General features: G+C 42.9%; 1 protein-coding gene across 2 annotated transcripts in view; it reads left to right on the top strand.

Moving 5' to 3' along the window:
* ISM1 (isthmin 1) overlaps nt 1-19,715 on the top strand; it is a 66,054-nt gene extending 46,339 nt beyond the window's left edge. Inside the window, exons 3-6 of one of the 2 annotated variants that reach the window (XM_039874473.1) lie at nt 5,120-5,384; nt 13,242-13,385; nt 16,390-16,479; nt 18,561-19,715. In XM_039874473.1, coding sequence (XP_039730407.1) covers nt 5,120-5,384; nt 13,242-13,385; nt 16,390-16,479; nt 18,561-19,078 — 1,017 coding nt within the window. In that variant the 3' untranslated portion in view covers nt 19,079-19,715. The remainder of the gene's footprint in view (nt 1-5,119; nt 5,385-13,241; nt 13,386-16,389; nt 16,480-18,560) is intronic. The other variant, XM_039874474.1, reaches the window with a different exon arrangement.
* The last annotated feature ends 640 nt before the right edge of the window (nt 19,716-20,355 follow it).

Genomic DNA, 20,355 nt, shown 5'->3' with positions numbered 1-20,355 from the left:
TGCTGGTCACTCAGAGAGATGTTCAAAGAAAGAATGAAGCAGCTGCTGCCCCCAGGAGCCCCAGCTTTAGATCTCCACATAGTGTGTATAAGTACACGTACACACAAGCGCGTGTTCACACACACAGTGCTGGCTGCTGCAGCCCCACGCACCACTGCACTTGAGTAAACCAGTTCCCTGGTGGTCCTTTAAAAGATGAGGTGCTTCCTAAAACAGGGTGATGGTTTCCGTGTTGGCAGCCCTCGCCCCTTCCTGCCAGCACTTCTCTTTTGTTGAAATCCACTGATTTGACACGGGCCAATTCAGCCAAGCAGACAGCCCTGCTGGTCACCGCAGCCCCCTGAAAGCATTTTCTCTCCCTGGGGAGCAGAGTGAAGACAGGTGAAGGGCGCATCAGTGGGCTGGCTTCCGCTGCCAGGGCCCTGGGGCCTCATCCCCCACCCCTGGCAACCTGCCCCACACCCCACCTAGTTATTTTTGACTGGAGCCTGGGAGCTGAGCAGGAATTCGATACTCCTCTCTCTGAACACCCCCAATCTCTCCAGTGTCTAGAAGCATTTCCCACGCCCCAGGGCTGGGGTCCACTGTCCCTCCTGCCAAATAGCCCACACCTTTCCAAAGTGACAGTGCTGAGCCTGGGCAAAGGGCCACATCCCTCTTGAGCCTCTTGACTTTTAGGAAAGGAAATCCTTTAAAAAGCCCTGCTTTTTAGAGCGTTTTTAAACCCCTCTAAGCCAGGTGGCCTCTGTCTCCAGTGGTTCAGGCTCTCCATTTTAAGACAGGCTTCGGGCTATGTAAGTGAGTGGTGGGGGAAAACAGCAATGCAAAACAGAAAGAAATAGCCTCAAACTCCTGAACCCAATCTCCATATTAAATTTAAAACAATGCTAGAAGTTGAGTTTTGTTTTAAAATAAATAAATAAATAATTCAGAAAAGAAAGTAGATCCCCCAGGACAATTTAGACTTGAACTTTCATATCCTTGGCTGGGTTTTTGGTCTGCAGCTGATGGTCAGATAGCAAAGACAAAAATCTCTAAAATAAACTCATTATTAGGCTTACTGCATCAATTCATTACCACAGTAGCTATTCACAACCAAATATTTCTCTTTTCTGGATCAAGCAGAGATTAGTATTCATTTCAACTAGCGTACTTATTTCTTTTCTTCCATTGAGAGAGATGTAAAAATAGTCATCTAAAGGCCTTTTTTTTCTTGCACAGACATATTTACATGACTATAGGCCTCTTGAGTGCCACATAATACAATCAGGTGAGTTGGCCAGTGCTATAAATGTACATGCTTCTACTTCTTTTTCTCTGAAATACTTTTGGAATGGTAGATCTGAGTAACAAGCAAGAAATTTCTGTGCCCACACACCCATGGAAACAAGTCTGTATTATTCAGATTCTCTGTATTATTCAGACCTCTGTGGCTTTGTGCCGGTTACTCAACCTCTCTATGCCTCAGTTTCCTTGCCTATAGAATGAGAATGATAATACCACCTGTGAGTGCCTGTGTAGTACAAAACAACATAAGAGTAGGGTTGCTACGAGGATTAAATGAGATTGTCCGTGGGAAGCACTTATCACAGGGCTAGGTATTGGTAAATTTTCCCAAATGGATAGAAAATGTGATGAAGACGAGAGAGGAAATGTGTATAAAAATCACTGGGAATCAGAAGACCTAGTTTTCAGTCTAGCTCTACACCTTTCGTGCTGTTCACCTTGGAAACTTGAATTCTCCACGCCAGTCTCTGTGCCTGAAATATAGGTCTAAGTTGTGTAGAATGAGCAATAATGTTGGGCAAGCACGCTGCAAGTGTCAAAGCATTAGCCATAGTTAGCTGTGGTTGCCAGAGTTATTTTTAGAGCATCACTGGGTCTGAGAGGAGGGGATTATATATCTTCCTCATCCATTTTGTGTTCTTTCTGTGACTATTGTCAAGGAAAGAGGGTTTGTAATCTATTAAGGTTACATAGGATCTTCAATTCCTGATTTTGGACAGACTTCCCCAAATTGGCACCGACCTTGAACTGTTTCTTGGAGCCGATGAGGTTCTGCCATAGGTTGACGTGAGTGTTTTGAAAGAGTTTTCTTTCTTTTGCTGCCTTGATTCTTGGTGTGGAAAAGTCCAGAAGAAACAAATGTACTAAGACACTTCCATTGTGTGCATTAAGGAAAAGAAAGATGGTAATATCTAGAGTCTTCATCAGCTTGGAAATCTCCTGAGCTCACTCCCACACCTTCAGCTCATCACACTGATTATTGTTCAAGACATCTTTATAAAAGGACTCTTTGATGCTAAGAAACATGTAAATAGAATGAGAGCAACAGGAAACATTAAACCAATCCCTGCCATTGGAGAAGTCATTGATCATGTTCATTAAGTCTTTTTAATTGTATGCCTATAAAATTTCAGGTTCAAGATTAGATTTCTTCTTTTGATATCAGTATGAGGTTTCCACATTAACTATAGGGGTAGGTAGATCCTCAGGTTTGTGTGTCTTTTGTTTTTTGTTTTTAATTCAGTTGAGGCAGTGGCTAGAAATTAAAGGGGAAAAAGAAACCTCTAAATTGTTGAGATTTAGTCATCGATATCGTTTTTGGAGTAAATTTGTATTTTGCTACTCATTGCCTGGCCAGGCAACAAATCTATTTTGTTTGGATCTGAACAGCAGTTTAGAAGAGAAAAAAATTGTATTGACGGTAATAGCTTAAAACATTAAATTGTTTTTATTCCCAGCGTGGAGAAATTGCAGGGCATGTTTTGTTTAGGCAATCCCTTTGACTCCAGTCTGAATACAAATGGAATACCAAAACTGTTGGGCATATTCCCCCTTATCTCCTACCCAGAGACTGATTTCATTACCATAATTGCAGGCTTGCCTGGCTCTTGGCAGCTTCTCCCCTCCAAGACCCTTAACAGCCTTGCAGACAATTGTTGCGGCTCAGTTGTTCTTTCCGCAGGCAGACGGGGACGGGACCAAGGAGAAAGATTATTGTTTCCAAAGGTTCAGTATTGCCCTGTCACTGCCTGGCTTAGTTCTGCATAGTCCAGCTGTGCACTCCTTCTGCACTTGTCCTTCCAGGGTTACATGTGGGTCCCAGCCACTGTCACTCCAGCAACCACCCATTCTAGCAAACAGCAATAATGTAAGACATATGATGTGTTCCTTTTCTTCTTTTCTCTTTTTTTCTTTTTGGGGGATTACTAAAAGTTCCATAACTACTTATAAATATTCAAGGAGTGCTTACAAGACTGGGGTAATGGTGGTAGCATGGAATAAAGCCAGTGGTGCCCTTCTAGGCACCCCACACCAGAGGAAAGATGCACTTGACTGTTGCAGCCCGAGTATACTCTGGGATTGAAGGCCACACTCCTGACCTTGTGTTTGGACCACACAGGGCCACAGCTCAGGCCCACCATCAGCTGGGCAACTTCTTTTGACTGTCAAAGTGAGTAGAATTCAAACCTCTCCATTTCTAACACAAAAGGAAGGGGCTGTTTGTCCCAGGTTGGGCACACCCTGGTGCAATTTGGCAGAGCATCCCAGCAACTCTCTCAGATGTCGGGTTGGGGCAAAACTAGAAATGCATCTGCCCAGTACATCTTGCGCTGATTACGTGAAGCACATGTTTCTGATTCATGTGTACATAACTCATCCAGGGAGTGTTGCAAGAGCTATGTGATGGCCAAAGGAACCCAATGAGTCTTTTATTATATTTTTTAAACAAGCTCCTCTACGTTGATTGTCGTTCGGAGCCAAGAAGCTACATTCTTCCAGCCCTATGACTTCCAAACTAGACTCACTAAATCCGAGAGCAAGTTCTGACCTTGGCTCTGAGACTATCTGTTTTGACCCTGAGGGTTGGTTGAGAAATATACGTGCTGGAACTAGACTACAGGGTGAGTGAAAATCATAGCCGAGAAGGCCTGTACCTTAAGGACCTTGTGCTCACATCTCTACACATCCCATGACATCCAGCCTCACTGGCATCTGTGGCCTCTTTGCTCCCTCGGTGCATGAGGAGACAACACCTCTGTCACTTACTTTGTGAGAGGCAGTGTGGCAAAGTTGGTAAGAGCATGGGCTCTGGAACTAGACTACCCACATCTGTCACTTACTAGTTGTGTGACCTTAGGCAAGATGTTAACTTCTCTGTGGTGTGCCAGTTTTATCCATCTGTAAAAAGCTATCTGTTCCTGTCTAACAACCACCCCAAAACTTAGTAGCTCAAAGCAACGTCCGTTGCTCATGGTCCTGTGGGTCAGGAATTTGAATAGGGCTCAGCTGTACTCCACTTAGTATCAGCTGGGGTGACCCAACTGGGCTGGAGGATCCAAGATGGCTCCATTCCCATGACTGGGGCTGTGGAGTTGGCCAAGGGCTGAGAAGCCTTGGCTCTCCTCTCCATGGCCTCCCTCTTCACATGGTCTCTCTATGAAAAGTAGTCTAGGCTGGGCTTCCTTACGTAATGGTAGGAACATTCCAAGAAACAAAAAAGGAAGCTGCAAGACCTCATGAGGCTTGTCACATTGTTACTCCAAATTGTGTCACAAGGCCAGCCCAGGTAGAAAGGGAGAGGAAATTAACTCCACCGCTTGATGGGAGGTGCAGCACACACATACAAGGATGGGAGGAATTACTGGGACCGTCTTTGCCGATAATCAACCACAGGGGCCGATCAACCAATCTTATAAGGTTGTTATGAGGATTAAATAAGTTAATATATGTAGAACATTTAGCACATGGTACAGACTTAGTACTCAGTAAATATTCAGTTTCATTATAAATATTCTTCTATCACTTCAGGAACATATATAGTACATGTTTACTCCTTGAATTAAAGACCTCCCTCCCTGCAATGTAGTCATTAGCAAATCGGTGACCCTACTGACGAATTGTCTCTTCCCACTCCAAGGCCCATATATATCAGTTCTCTCTAGTCGTGGGGTTCTTTTGGGCCATTCCTGGATGTTTTCTGTTCTGTATAGGCTGTCCTTCATGAGGGACACATCCATCAATTGCCTCTGCTCTCTCAGACTTTCTTCCAAGGGTCACCCAGCTTGGAGGCTATCGACTCCTCATTGACCCTGGCCTATTCTGAATTCTTCAGGTCACCATAGAGGTGGTGGACGGTCCTGACTCTGAAGCAGATAAAGATCAGCATCCGGAGAATAAGCCCAGCTTGTCAGTCCCATCCCCTGACTGGTGGGCCTGGTGGCAGAGGTCCTTGTCCTTGGCGAGGGCCAACAGCGGGGACCAGGACTACAAGTACGACAGTACCTCAGATGACAGCAACTTCCTCAACCCCCCCAGGGGGTGGGACCGTCCGGCCCCAGGCCACCGGACTTTTGAAACCAAAGAGCAGCCAGAATATGGTGAGTTTACCACCCAGTAATATAAAATTGGTGGGGAGAAAATGAGGATGATAAGGACATGGAGCCAAACAAAACCCAGTTTACAGTATGTGGCTTTTGGTCTTCTATGAGGCGTACCTCATAAAGACTTGGTTCCACAGAAGCCCAAAGAAGGCACCAGCAGCCACATTTTTCTGGAAAGACTATAATTTGAAAATCATACCAATTATCCTAAGAGAGATTTTTTTTTTTTTTTTACTTAAGGGTCTTTGAGGTTCAGACTTCCCCCCCTGCCAAAAATTTATTTTTATTTCTAAAAATGAAGAAATCACCAAATCAACCTTGTACATTTTACTGTAAAAATTCATACTGAAAATAAATTTAGTGAAAAAGATGTGTCCAGCTGCTTCCTTTGACCAGACCACTGTATTATGTTTGACATTGGCAGTGACACAGCCCTTGGGAATCCATTTAAACATGTGCTTCACGGGTTGTCCAAGTAAGGACCCAAATTTCAAGACCCCAAGTTGGGACCTCTAGTTTCTCATGTTTTTAGAATAGGATAGGTGAGGTAACAAACAATTTTCAAATATAGTAATTTAAATAATAGAAGTTCATTTTTCACTTGAGTTGAGATAGGAGACGGTGGTAGGGGGAACTCAGTTCCCCTCAGTTCATTCAGGGACCCAGGCTCCTTCCACCTTGGCACTCCACCAACTGTTAGGGCCTGAGAGTCATCCACTGGGTGCTCTGTGTCCAGCTGGCAGCCAAAGAAAGAGACACAGCCTAGAAAAGGCACACATGCTCTAAACTCCCTCAGCCTTGAGATGATATACATCACAGCTGCTCAAATTCCATCAGCAGGACCTGACTATAGGCCCCACATAGATGCAAGGGAGGTTGAGAAATGTATTCCATGTGTTCAATAGTAAGAAGAAGCAGCTTTTGTGAGGAATCAGGTAACATGCCTTGTGTTATAGAATATTCAATGCCTTATAAATGCATCCATCATTGTTATGTTCTTGTGGCCGCATCATCAGCAGACTTAGGGATAAATACTATATGATGAGGATGACTTGTCTTGCACAATTTACACTCTCACCTTTACACCTGTTTTTCAGCAGAAAGACCAGTTGTATATTGGAAAGTTCTTTCTGCCCACTATAGATGATTCTAACCAACTTCTAAAACAGCAAGAAAATTGTTTTCCAGCCACATCGTTCAGTTGTCCAAAAGACATTTATTAAGAGCATATCTTGTGTTCAGCACTATGCTAGATGCTGGGAATCCAAAAGTGAGTAAGAGACAGTCTTTCCCTAAAGAGGGCCTTACCTGTCCATAGACAAGGGGAGAAAAATTAACTGATAGAGCAAAATAGTGCCATGATAAAATACACATCAAATACTGGGAGAGCAAAAGGAGAGCTCTCATACTTCTTCTAGCCAGGAGGCTTGTGGAATCTCTCCCTCTCCCAGAAGATGTCTAATTTATCTATTGTCCAAGAGGAAGGACTGGGAATAGTAGCCAACATATATATAGGACTTACCTTGCACCAATACGTCTTAATGGCTTCTAACATATATTAGCTCATTTAATCAGCTCTCTGTGGCAGGTACCCCATTTTACAGATGAGTAACCTGAAGCCTAGAGAAGTTAAGCAACTTAATCTCAAGGATTCATCTCATTCAATCTGGGTCCAGAGTCTGTCCTCTTAATCACTATGTTATTCTGCTTCTCTGGGGGAAAATAGCACATCCTTTAGGACAATAGAGTGGATCTAGAAATGGCCACTTAGATTGAAAGATAAGAGTGGGAGGAAAAGTCCAGTGCTATTGAACAGAGACACACACGGGATCGCTGGGAGCCAGCCTGACATTGCACAGCTTTGTGGCTTAACCTATTTGCCCACACAGAACATTGTTTCTATGAATGGGGCTTAGATTAATGGCACCAGAATCCCTTGGTTGCAAGTTAAAAAATGTCAGTCCTAGCCTCAACCCTGTCCCTCTATCTCATAGTCTTCAAACTGTGGTCCCCACACTAGCTGCCTGAGCATCACCTGGAACCATGATAGAAATGCAAGTTTTCAATCTCCTGACACCCAGGCCTACTGAATCAAACATTCTGGGATGGGTCCCCCAAATCTATGTTTGAACAAACTTTCCAGGGCTCTCTAGTGCATTGAGCACCACTATTCTAGATGAATGCTTTGCGGTTGGTTGCTCATTATACTCACCTGTGGAATTTTTTTAAAATCCAAATGCCCAGATTTTTCTCCAGACCAATAAGTTGGGATCTCTAGAGGCAAGGGCCATGCAACGGTGTTTTTTAAAGCTCCATGGGTGACTCTAGAGTACAGTTCAGATTGAAGGCCACCGCTGTCTTTCTACTGAATCAGAATGTCCAGCAGTGAGATCTGGAGTCTGTCTTTGTTTCTTTTTTCAGCCAAGGTCATCAGGTGATCGTCATACTCACTGAAGTTTAAAGATCAATGCTAGAAACTACTCTTTCATCTAAGGCTTTTACAGGATACTCTCTGCCAAATTCACAAACATTAGAAACGTTCTTCCCTTTCAATCTTGAGGATAGATTTGCTTCCAGTGGAGCAGTTACTGTGGCTTCCTCAGCCACCCTTACCCCCACTTTCTATAGAGTACCTTGCATCTGAATCTTACAGCACCCATGGACCATGAAGAAACTCCCATCTTTTATGATTTTGCAGTCTCTTTTAGTAGCTTCCTCATCATTAGAGTAGATGTCAGGATTGCTACTTTATAAAGAAAAATACATCCTCTATAGTGGTCCCCAAACTTTTTGGTGCTCTTATGAGAATCTAATGCCTGATGATCTGAGGTGGAGCTGAGGCGGTGATGCTAGAACTGGGGAGCAGCTGCGAATACAGATGAAGCTTCGCTTACTGGCCCGCTGCTCCCCTCCTGCTGTGCGGCCTGGTTCCTAACAGGGCACAAAATAGTACTGGTTCACGGCCCAGGGGTTTGGGACCCCTGCTCTATAATACCTCTAAAGTAGTGCTTCTCAAATTTTAATGTGCATACAAATAACCCGGGGGGCTTGTTCAAATGCAGTTTCCAATGCAGTAGATGTAGGAACAGAGCGGCGTCTCAGATCAAGCTGACTCTGCTGGCCCTTGGACCACACTTTCAGTGTATATTATAGCTGCTTAAAATATTTGCAAAATGAATGAAGAATTTTTGCTTCTCAGACCGAGTCACAAGGAACATGTGATTTTCAGAATTCCATACAGCATTAGATGACCTGTGTCTTCTTTTATTTTAATCAACAAGAAACTATGAAGCAATTTCTAAGTATTTATTCCTATGTTAGATGCTGTGAAGGATACAGGGGAGAACAAATGGCCCAGAAAGTGAGATATTTATGCAATGGCAAAGCACTGCAAGTTGCTCTACCTAACTAAGTTCATGCTGCCTTGTCTGAGACAGGCTAAAATTGCCACAGGAACTAGTCTTTGTGGAGGATGTTGATCTCAGATTTTCAAAGGTAGAATTTTTAAAAAGAATTTAAATGTTTGTGGCCAAAGAAAATTTCAAAGAATCCTAGGTGAAATAAATAGAATAGAATGGCATTTTTAGAATCAATTATAAAATATACAACAGAAGTTAGTTACACCTTGTGATCATGGAAACATGAGTCAACTCTACTTTGGACTGTATATGTTTGAGATACTGCGCTTTAAATACCATCTGTGTTGATACTCAAGGTATCACTCAGGGCAAAGGAAGAGTTCAAATAAGTCATTTTCTGTCAAGTAGTAACATACCATTCCCAAAGTTGTTCAGAACAGCCTGCCTAATTAAATCAAATGGGCACTGCTTATTGTAGCCTAGGTTGGGACTCAGTTCTCTAACCAGTCATGGTCCTATTTTAATAGAAGATTGCCCAGTGATTTTTTTTTCAAGAGTTTTTCTTGGTAATGTTAAATTATAGTCAAATAAGTGGGTATGAAAGAAAAGAGGCCAACCTGGTCCAGAATCAAAGCTACAGGAATATCAGAGTATAGAACAGGATATGACAGGAGCAGACAAACCTCGTATCTAATCCCAGCTCTGCCAACTTTGAGCTGTGTGACCTTAGGCAAGTTCCATAACCTATCTGAGCCTCAGTTTCCTTATTCATAAAAGGTGGCTGTTTCCACCTATCTTGCAGGATTATTATAGGAGTTATATCAGTGTGTTAGACAGAGCAGCTGTTTAAAGAAAGCCTCCAGTAATTGGTAGCCACTGTCACCTAGGATTAGCAGTGGAGGCTTGCCAAGTCACTTCAGTTGCCCAAACATTATAAGTGACCCACAGAACTCTAGTGCCCTGAAACAATATAATGACTACTTTAAATTTTCAAATGACATCCTCGAAACCCAGCTCTCAGCCCACTGTACTGTGCATTGTTTTCTTCCCTCACTGAGCAATTTGATGTCACAGTAGAGGCTGTCAAAACACCATATAAATGTTCACAGAGACTGTTTTTCACTGTCATTGTTGTCATCTTTGCAGTTACTGCTTCTCATATTCATTTTTTGCTCTGAGTGATGTTCCCTGGTAAGTGAGCAAATGAAAACAAGCTGATTTTATTATAGCATAAAGGAATACTGCCCTCCAAGCTTTGTTCCACTGTCAAATTCCCTCTGTGTCCTTTGAACACATTAAACAAATAGAAATCTCCAAGAGGAGGCTCTTTGCTGGAACATTCATCTGGGACATTGTGCTATGAAGGCTTCAAGGTGGTGAGCTGACATAGACACTTTCCCTAAAAAGTGGCTTTATTTCATTGCTAGCCCAATAGAAATGACTAACCACCTGGCTACATAACTGTTCTGTGCCTAACTTTTGGAGACCCATATAAAAAAAAAAAATGCTTGGAAAATAAATGACTTTGTGAGCACCTAAAATAAAGACATGAAGAACCCACTTATTGGGTAAGAAATCCTTTATGGTTCCAGTCTACTAACCATCGAGATAGCTTAGAAAACATTTTATGGCATATTTGTAATAGTTAACTTTTGTTGCTTAAGAAACCACCCCCAAAATTTAGTGACTTAAAAGAACAAACATGTTTTCTCTCAAACGTTTGCAGATTGTCTGCTCTGGGCTGGCTTGGCTGGAGCTGGATTGTCTAGGATGGCTTTACTTACAATGATGGGCTCCCAGCTAGACAGCTGGGGCCTCTCTCTACCAGGTCCCTCACCTTCCAGGACACTGGCCCCAGGCTCTTCACATGATGGAAGAATTCTCTACAGCAAGAAACCAAACCTCTAATGCATGAGCAATTTTCTAGCCTCTGTTTGCATCACATTTGCTATTTTCTCATTGGCCAAAGCAAGTCAGATGTTCCAGGCTAGGATCTGCATAAGAGGAAAGTAACCAAAGGGGTGGATATGGGGAGAGGAATTATGGAAGTTTTTTTTTTTACATACTCTGACACAGTATTAACATCCAATAATTTCAATCCAAGAAACCAAAACAAGAAATTACCTCACTCAACGATTCATTCCGATATAAGCCTCGTGGTGTGTTTAATGCTAAATCTCAAACGATACTACCCAAAATTAGCTCTCTATATTACTGCGACAGGGAGGAAAGGTTTGAAGAGATTTCTAGATAGTTGTGGGCCTGTTGCTTCTGCTGAGTCAAGCAGGTCTCCTCTTGGTGTCATTAGATTGTGTCTTATGCCAGTACCCACCACACAGGTGATATGAACTCTGCCTGTGTGATTTAATAAGCTTTGTTTGACTAACCCACTACCCCCTTTTTATGAGTCTAAAGACATTATAATCTTTACTTGTAACTTGTTGCTGTCATTCCCTTTAACAAATCTGGCCCAGTGGTGCATGTAGGATGTGGTGCATGTAGGATGTGTTCATGTGTGCATATAACCCACTGCACCTGGATGCTCCTGCTGACAAGAGTGTGAGCGTGTGATTGTTCCAGGTGCCTCTCTACTGTTCTCGGGGAGATTACCAAGAGACACCAGACTGCAAGGGTCTCGGAGAGAGCAGCAGCCCCTATCTACCTCAGTGGTTTCTCCCTCTGGAAGCAAAACATGTCTCTTCGGTTCTGCTATGTTGGTGCCTAGTAAGAGATGGGAGAGATGAGGAAGGCTAAGGCTGGGGAAGCAAGCCCAGCTCTCTCACATGGAGCAGTAGTTTCAAACATCTGATTAGCCACGTGATTGGAAAACCATCTCTTAGAAGAAAATCAAAGTTCAGAAAAATTCTTTTTGGGGAGGAGGTAGAAATGGATGGGGCCCATGAGGGAAGGCTGGGTGTGAGCAAATGCTCCGCTTTGGAGTAGGGAAGAAGACACAACCATGAATCCTCCCTGTCCCCCAACTTCAACTCTGCTGAATGAGCTGAGGAAACTCAGGGGCCCCGTGTTTGCCTGAGGAGTGTTCAGAGTGAACGCCATGTAAACAACTGCCTGGGAGGCTGGCACCAGGCCTCAGTTCAGGTAGAAACATGTGTGAACTACATTCTTGCCAGGCCTACGTAGTAACAATCACCACAACCGGTCATGAACGGAGAGAACCCTTTCCCTGCAAGGCACATTGCCTGTAGCTCTGAGCTTGGCACCAACAGAGGCCCCAGATCTGTAGGAACATTTGGATAAGCCAGGAGAGATGCTGCAGAAAGAATCATGCTTTCGAGATTAAGGGCTTAACACTAGAGCCCAAGTTTTCCTTTCTGTCACCATTATGACTTTACACAGGCACTCAATCACTCCAGGACTTAGTTTCTTACTTTTAAAGAGAGGAATTTAGTGTTGACGATATACCAACCTCTCTCACCCCTCTCATGGCTCTGGGCCCCCAAACCAGTCTGCTTCTCCTTTTACCACACCATTTACCAACTTCTAATATACTGTACAATTTACTCATTTCTGACTCTTCTTGCTACAGTATTAGTTCCATCAGGGCAGTGAATCTTTGAAAGTTGTATTTAATGATATATCCTATATACATAGAATTGGGCCTGGCATCTTATAGGGGCTCAAAGGAGTATTTATTGGATGGACGTTGAGCAATGACTTTAAAGGACCATCTCTATCTTCATCGCCACGTATAGGTTATCCACAGCTGCAAAATGAGCCATCTCAAAATTTTGTGGCTTAAAAATAATAGTAGTTTATTATTTCTCATGATCCTGTGGCTCAGGAGTTCCGGCAGGGCCCCACTGGGCAGTTCCTCTACTCCTGAGGAAATCAGCTGCATTCAGCTGTCCACTGGGAAGGGCTGAAAGGTTCGTGAAAACTTCACTCACGTGTCCAATGTCTTGGTGGTCCTTCAAGTGGCTCCTCTCTTCTGTGATGTCCCATAATTCACAGGTTTAGCCTCAGCTTCTTTCACGGTGACTGGATTCCCCAGAGCAAAAGTCAAAGCTGCCAGGCCTCAAAGCCAGTACAGATTCTAGGAAAGGGGAAATAGTGTCATAGTATTTCTGTTTCTCTCTCTCTCGCTCGTTCTCTCTCTCGCTCTCGCTCTCTTCTCTCTGTAACTGTATGCAAAGGGAAGGAAAGAATTAATAGTCATCATCTTTGAAAACTATCTACCATATTTTATACCATGATGCCATGTTCTGCAAATGTATGCGTTCACAATAAGCACTTACTAGGCAACTTCCAGGCCATGTGCTGACCACCTCAGTGCCCAAAACCTCAGACGGAGTCCCTGCCTTCATGAAGCTAATCCCTAAAATGAACCCTAGAGCTGTAAGCCTTTTGACTCCAGCTGGCATCTGGTTCTCTCCAATAGTGAGAATGATGGAAACGAACAATTAGCAGGCTGCTTGACAGGGCAGATTTGGGGACTCTGGGTGCGGCTGTGACCATCTCCCTGACTCCCTTCTAGATTCCACAGATGGTGAGGGCGACTGGAGTCTCTGGTCTGTCTGCAGCGTCACCTGTGGGAATGGCAACCAGAAGCGGACCAGGTCTTGTGGCTATGCATGTACCGCAACGGAATCTAGGACGTGTGACCGTCCAAACTGCCCAGGTGGGTTTATGTGGGGGTGTGGCTCCAAGTTCAAAGGAAGCTTTAAATTTGTATTTAAAAGCTTATAGAAATTGACTTCTTAAAAGACATCTCCCTAATCAGAATTCAGACCAGACTGGGACAAGAGGCGAGTAACAAACTTACTGGATGAAAAGTTGGATTTCCTGAGTCTCACGCAAATTGCGGTAGCTGTGACCTAGAAGACAATGCTGTAGTGTACTTACTTAATTTAAAGAGAGGACTCCGGTTAACTTGGGTCTTTGAAGTGAGGTTTGTTGTTCCTTGAAGAGACACATAAAGACAGCCATTCATGTTCTGATAGGGAGCCAGGATGAGAGGCTGTCATTTATAGAAAAACCACACAGTTAGCCCTATCCTGAAGCCTGAGAGCTGCTGAAGGCTTCCAAGGTAGCAAATTGGGCAACTTGGCAGTTTATTATCACTTTAAACTGCACTGTCAGTGTTTTAAACACCAAACACATGACAATCTTCTTGTTTGCCAATTAGTTGGGGGTGAGAAATAATTGTGACTGTCTGTAGTAGTGGTTGTCACACCATGGCCTGTTTTTTGCATGGCCCACACATTTTTAAAGGGTTGCAAAGAAGAAAGAGAAGAAAGGAAGTAGACAAGAAGAAGGAGGAGGAGGAAGGATATGCAGCCAAGACCATATGTGACCCACAAAGCCTAAAATATTTACGCTCTGACTCTTAACCAAAAAAGTTTACCAACTCTTGGTCTGTAGTTTTACATTTACTGTGTGTTCCCCATTGCCAGGTAGAATGCCGGCCTAAAATAATACCTTAGGCTCTTCCAAGAAATCACATATTCTAAATGACTTTGTCTCAAAGGAATTCAGAAACAGAAAATTTAATCTCTGGACCCGGGACTGTCTTTTTCTATCCCTAGAAACTCTGTTCTCGAACCGTAAGGCTGAGATTTGGAACGAAAAAGAAGTAGAAGAGCAAATGGGGTTCAGAGGAGAGAAAGGAAGGATCAGATTGGGCATGTATAAGTTGGCAAAGGGATATGTGTAGAAAATAGGGCTGAAATGTAGAAAGTGGCAGTTCTCACTCCCTGTCGGCCATGCAGATGGAGTTTAAAAAGTGGAGCAAACATCTAGATACTTTTCCTAAGTGGATTTCCTGAATGACGCCGAGTTGGAAGTCTGATAGGATGGGATTTGCATGAGTACAAATAAGCCAATAAATAATAATAATATGAGAAGGAAGAAGAAAAGGAGTACAGGAAGAAAATGAAGAAGGAAAAGGAGGAGAATCTGAAGAAGATGATGGAGATAAGAAGATAAAGCAAAAGAAAATGAAGAGAAATATGAAGAAGATGAAGAAGAAAAATGAAAAAAATTATGAAGAATGGGGTTTTTTGAGTATCTCTATATCAAGCAAATTTCTAAGGTCTTTATATGTATTTTTCATTTAATCCTCGCAATAGCCTCATGAAATAGGCATTTATTATTGTACTCTTTTAACAACTGTGGAAACCGAAGCACAGGGGTTAACTCGGCTAGAGTCACACAGACAGTAAGTGATCAGTTTGAAATTCTAATCCAGGCAGCCAATTCCAGAGTCTATGCTCTTAACCATTAACTGTTCCACCTCCAGAAGGAGGAAGGGTTTGGGGTTCAGCCACACATGGATATAGACAGTATTTAATGTCAGGGCTTAGGAGCTTGCCTCTTGTTATTTCTTCCAGAGCTGGTATCCAGACCCAAGATGGTAGATTTAGCTGTCATTAGGGAAAGGTTCTTCTCTGCCACCATTTTGAATATTGCCTTCTTGTTTTCTCTTTACCACTGAGAGCAGTATGGCCAGCAGCCCTCCTCATGCATTTTCTTCTCATCTGATCTTGTACTCCTTCCATCCTTTCTGCCTCTCAGTTTCTGGCTCTTCCAGCTTTTTGGGGCTCCCTTGGAAACATGAGGTATTTTTTACAGGATTTTTTCCCTATTTGGTGTGTTGATTCTCAGCCTCATTAGAAAGAATCCTAGGGCAGGTGGTCTCCCTGGCCTAGCAGTGATTCTGCTGTAAAAGTTTGTACCTTAGGTCAACCATATAAATAAGTTCAAGGAGCCTCACCTAAGATCAGAGAGAGCCCCTTAAAGGAAATCAAGTCATACCTAGCAAGTAGCCAAGGCTCTCCAACAACTAGTCTACATTCCACAATCCCTGCCTCTTCTGACTGCCTCAGCTTGCATAGGATTCCTGTTTGTAAAGGAAGCCTGGGTGGGGTGGTAGTTTGGGGAGGGGAGGGGAGGGGAGCCAGGAAGTTTGAGGCAAGCTGGGTTCAGTCCCTCAGAGCAAGTAATGACAAGCCCAGCTAACTCTTATTAAAGCATCATCAGCAATGCTGAAAGTTCCAGAATATATGTGATACCTGGTATTTAGTGGTGGACTGCTGCATCCTCAAAATGAGCTAGACAAATATTCAAGGAAAAAAATATCAGCCAACACTTACCACTTAATACTCTAAGTACTTTATACATAGCCCGTTTAATTTTTTCAACTCTGTGAGGTGGGTCATTTATTTCTCCCCATTTTATAGATGTGAAAACTGAGGTACACAAATGTTAAGTGGCTTGCCCAATGTCACATGCCTGGTAATGATTTAACCCAGTCACTCAATCCTTAACCACTGCCTCTAGTTTAGTTTGTTTCTCTGACATTGCCAGACAGAAAGGCATCTTGACATGTGTCCCCCACTGCCCAAAACCCCACTCCTGGGCCTTGTGAATCAGTTCCTTAGGATTCATTCAGGCACATTTGGATCTGATTTCATGCTGCAAATGGTATCTGGGGTTTTAATATATTTTACATTCAACTACCTGCTTTTTACTGTTTCCTCTGTTGGCAAGTTTCTACCCATGAGTAGTAATAAACGCAAAAAAAGGCTTTGTTCAGGTGTGTTTGTTTTGTTTTTTTTTTAATTGGTGGTCAAGGGGACTTTTTCCACATAACTAGGGAAAAATAAGCTCCTGTATGTGTTTAGGAATTGAAGACACCTTCAGAACAGCCGCCACCGAAGTGAGTCTGCTTGCGGGAAGCGAGGAGTTTAATGCCACCAAACTGTTTGAAGTTGGTAAGAAGGTTCATTTTCTTTATTATCTAAATATTGATTTAGTGTTTTGAAGATTCCTTTTGCCCACAAGATCATCCTTGGATCCCTTTAAATGTTTCGTTTTCCCCTTATGGGGTCAATTCTCCCAGCATATTTCTTGTACAAGGTCAAGTTCCTTAACCCAGTACTGCCTCCATTTTTTGATCTGTAAAATGGTATGAGGTACTAGTGCCTACCTTACAAAGTTATTGTAGAATTAGATGAGTTCAGATTTGTAAAGCACTTATAACATATCCATCACACTGAACATTTATATGTTTGATAGATAAAAATAAGTCAATAGATGTCCTATAGGTACATGAATTATGATGACCTTCCACTCTGGATGGAAAATGCAAAGCCATTTACTGGGCCTGATTTACTGGGCCTGAATTTTGTCTCTGAAGACCCTGCCCTCTGAAGGAGACCCCCACTGGCTTTGCAGAGACACACTTCCCAGAAAGGAGCCTCTACTCTCTCAGCTACGACACAGTCAGGGGCTTGCAGGGGTGGAATCATAGAACTCAGAGCCAAAAGGAGCCTCAAATGTCCCTGCCCACTGGCAACACCCTGGACCCTCTTCTATATAATCTCTGCATTCCCTCTTATTTAATCCTCATTGCAATTTCTGAAACAGGCATTATTGTCATCCCTAATTTAGAAATGAGAAAACTGATGCACAGTGAGAAAGATATCTGGCTCAGAATTACAAAGCTACAAAAGAGTTCAGTTGGGATCCTATCCCAGGTGGTCTAGCACAAGAACCCACATTTTTCATCTAGGCCAGACCTTTCTGATTTCCTGAGAGATGTCCCATCTCTCTCTTCCTCATTTCACTGAAGAGAACGCCTCCAAGCTGCTCCCCTCCCCGGCCACTTGATTTCCACTCATGACACCACCAGCTTCCAGGCACCTGGGCCAGAGCATGAGTCATCTTTGACATCTTCCTCCCTTTACTCAAAGCCCACCAAGGCTTGGAAGCCCTATCTCACCTGCTGTTCCCTCTCAGAGAATCTCACCTGGACTTTTAGCATTTATATCAGCACTGAATGTATCTTCTTACTGTACAGCTCAGTTGATAGCTCACTGTCACTCAAAAACCTTCAGTGGTTCCCTACTGCCCTCTGAACAAGCTTAACCTGCACTGAAGGCCTCTATGATCTGACACAACAACCTTACTTCAACATAACGTCTGTTCCCGTGAAACTAAATGTATTTCCTGCCGACAGACGACCCCAGCAGATTTTTTCTGCTCAACCTTGGTTTGCACAAATGGTCACTGTTTGCCTGTTCACTCTGCCAGTTGTTCCCCTGGGACAATGCAGGACCAGCATAAACATATTTTTTTTGGATTTTCACATGAAACCAGGAATCTGCATGAATAAGTGGAATCACCTAGTTCTTAAATGTTAGCAACTAATTCAGAATTCTGGCTCAAAGTCTACAGGTCAGTGTCCTCTGGCGTAAATATTAAGTTCCCTAAAAGCAGGGGCCACCAGCCCCTTCTCCCTCTAAAGCATTTTATCATATGGACTTTCATACAGTGATTGTTACTGTTTGGAGCCTAAGGATAAGAGGTTAGGCCACTAGCTCTAGTTTAAACCAGTGAGTGGCAGAAATAAAACAGTCCTACAAATATTTTTTGAGGTATTTTCTACCCCCATTACCATGCATTTAAAGAGAAGATTTAAAATGGCCCTCTGAATTATTGTTAATTTTGTAATGGGTGATAATTAGGTTATAGTTGACCCCTTATTCCCTATATTCTTCTTTTTTTTTTTTCGTAGATGCCTACTAAAACTTAAACTTAGGAATAATAATATCATATAGTTTCAAAAAAATTAAAAAATGAAGCAAATATAATGATGGTTAAATCTAGGTAATGGCACACAGGTAGTCAAGTTCAAAGTTCCCAAATTCAAGGGAGGTGAGTATGGTTTCCCATGGTCTGATGAGCCAAGGGGTGGCAGGGGATTGACTCTGGGAGAAGAGGGATAGGCTGCAATGTCAGCCCACTGCCAGTTTCGCATGTGGTGAGAGGGTTTCTCTGTGGCCTTTTTCAGACACGGACAGCTGTGAGCGATGGATGAGCTGCAAAAGTGAGTTCTTAAAGAAGTACATGCACAAAGTGATCAATGACTTGCCCAGCTGCCCCTGCTCCTACCCGACAGAAGTGGCCTATAGCACAGCGGACATATTCGACCGCATCAAGCGCAAGGACTTCCGCTGGAAGGACGCTAGTGGGCCCAAAGAGAAGCTGGAGATCTACAAGCCCACAGCCCGGTACTGCATTCGCTCCATGCTGTCCTTGGAGAGCACAACGCTGGCTGCCCAGCACTGTTGCTATGGCGACAACATGCAGCTCATCACTAGGGGCAAAGGGGCAGGGACACCTAACCTCATCAGCACGGAGTTCTCAGCGGAGCTCCACTACAAGGTGGATGTCCTGCCCTGGATTATCTGCAAGGGAGACTGGAGCAGGTATAACGAGGCCCGGCCTCCCAACAATGGACAGAAGTGCACGGAGAGTCCCTCCGATGAAGACTACATTAAGCAGTTCCAAGAGGCCAGGGAGTATTAAAGAGATGCCACCTCTGGTATTTGTGACACAAATGCACTGTACTGATCTGCCACCTGGAGCAGAGTCCCTCTTATCCACATACATGGGTATTTGTATATACCACACCACTATTGTTCATAAATTACACTAGGGATGTGCGCCAGGCCCGGTGACCGCCGTCTGAAGCCACCCTTGCCATCTACAATGCCCACAGACCTCCTTGGACCTCCTCCTACGGGTGATGTGGGCAGGAGGATGAGGACAAAGAAGCCAGAAGAACCTGGAAGCCATAGTGGGTGGGTTTCAATTTACACCCAGATCCAGTGTTTCCTAGAGAAGCAAAAGGGGAAAGAGACTGAAGTTGTAAACATAAGTTTTTATATGTAACTTATTTAATATGAATGTGACTTAAGCTTAAACTTTTCTCTGGAGTTGTCATCGTGAACTGTTTAATCACTTCTGTGAGAGTTCAGACAGGGCTTAGGGAGGTGGAAGAAAAAGGGAATTTGTAATGATTTCTTTAAAAATGAATAACTTAATGGAAATATATCAAAATCGAGAAAATTCTCACCTTAAACCAAATATTATTTAGTTATGAGGCACCTTGCTAAAGTCTCAGTGTCCAAATGCCTTTACCTAAGACTGGGTAGGGAGTGGGCGGGTGGGGGTGGGGGTGGAGGCATTTGGATATTTTAGGGACAAATCTGAGGCTTGGTTTTAAATGAGCTTTAAAATAAAAAGCCAATATTAGTATAATGTTTGATGCTACTAAAAGGCTTCAAAATGGCAGAATTTCTGCTCTTGTCTTAGTAAGTCCAGAAGGCTTACAGAAGTCAGGAAGATCTTACAAAGAAGCAGGGAGTGGCACTTTTCCAAAGGGAAAAAAAAAAAAAGCAAGATGGATAGAAAAAAATAACATGGACCTCATTTCATCTATTTTATTTTAATACCATCTTAACAATCTTTTTCTCCACCAATATATTAACAATAAATAAATATAAAAAGAAGAGGGGGACTCAAGTCTAGGAAATCCTAATTTTTTATGTTTTAAGAAAGGAAAAAAAACATTATTTTTGTAAAGTATTTATTGAGTCATTGAATATTGTGCATCAAGCAGTTGTAATATGACCTGGTTCTATAGTGTGGAACTTAGGACAAATAAAGAGTTGGTTCTTATGTAATCTTTACTTGCAAAACTCCAGGAAAAGAGAATATATAATAAAATCATAATAAAATGTGTTACCTACAGTAAATGTGTTATATGCAAATATTTATGACACAAATCCCATAAACAGCCC

This window comes from Pteropus medius, unplaced genomic scaffold, assembly GCF_902729225.1.
Source record: "Pteropus medius unplaced genomic scaffold, Ma_sr-lr_union100, whole genome shotgun sequence".
Classification (NCBI taxonomy): Eukaryota; Metazoa; Chordata; class Mammalia; order Chiroptera; family Pteropodidae; genus Pteropus; species Pteropus medius.
Note: the sequence above shows the minus strand (reverse complement) of the source record. Positions and strands in the feature narration are given on the sequence as shown.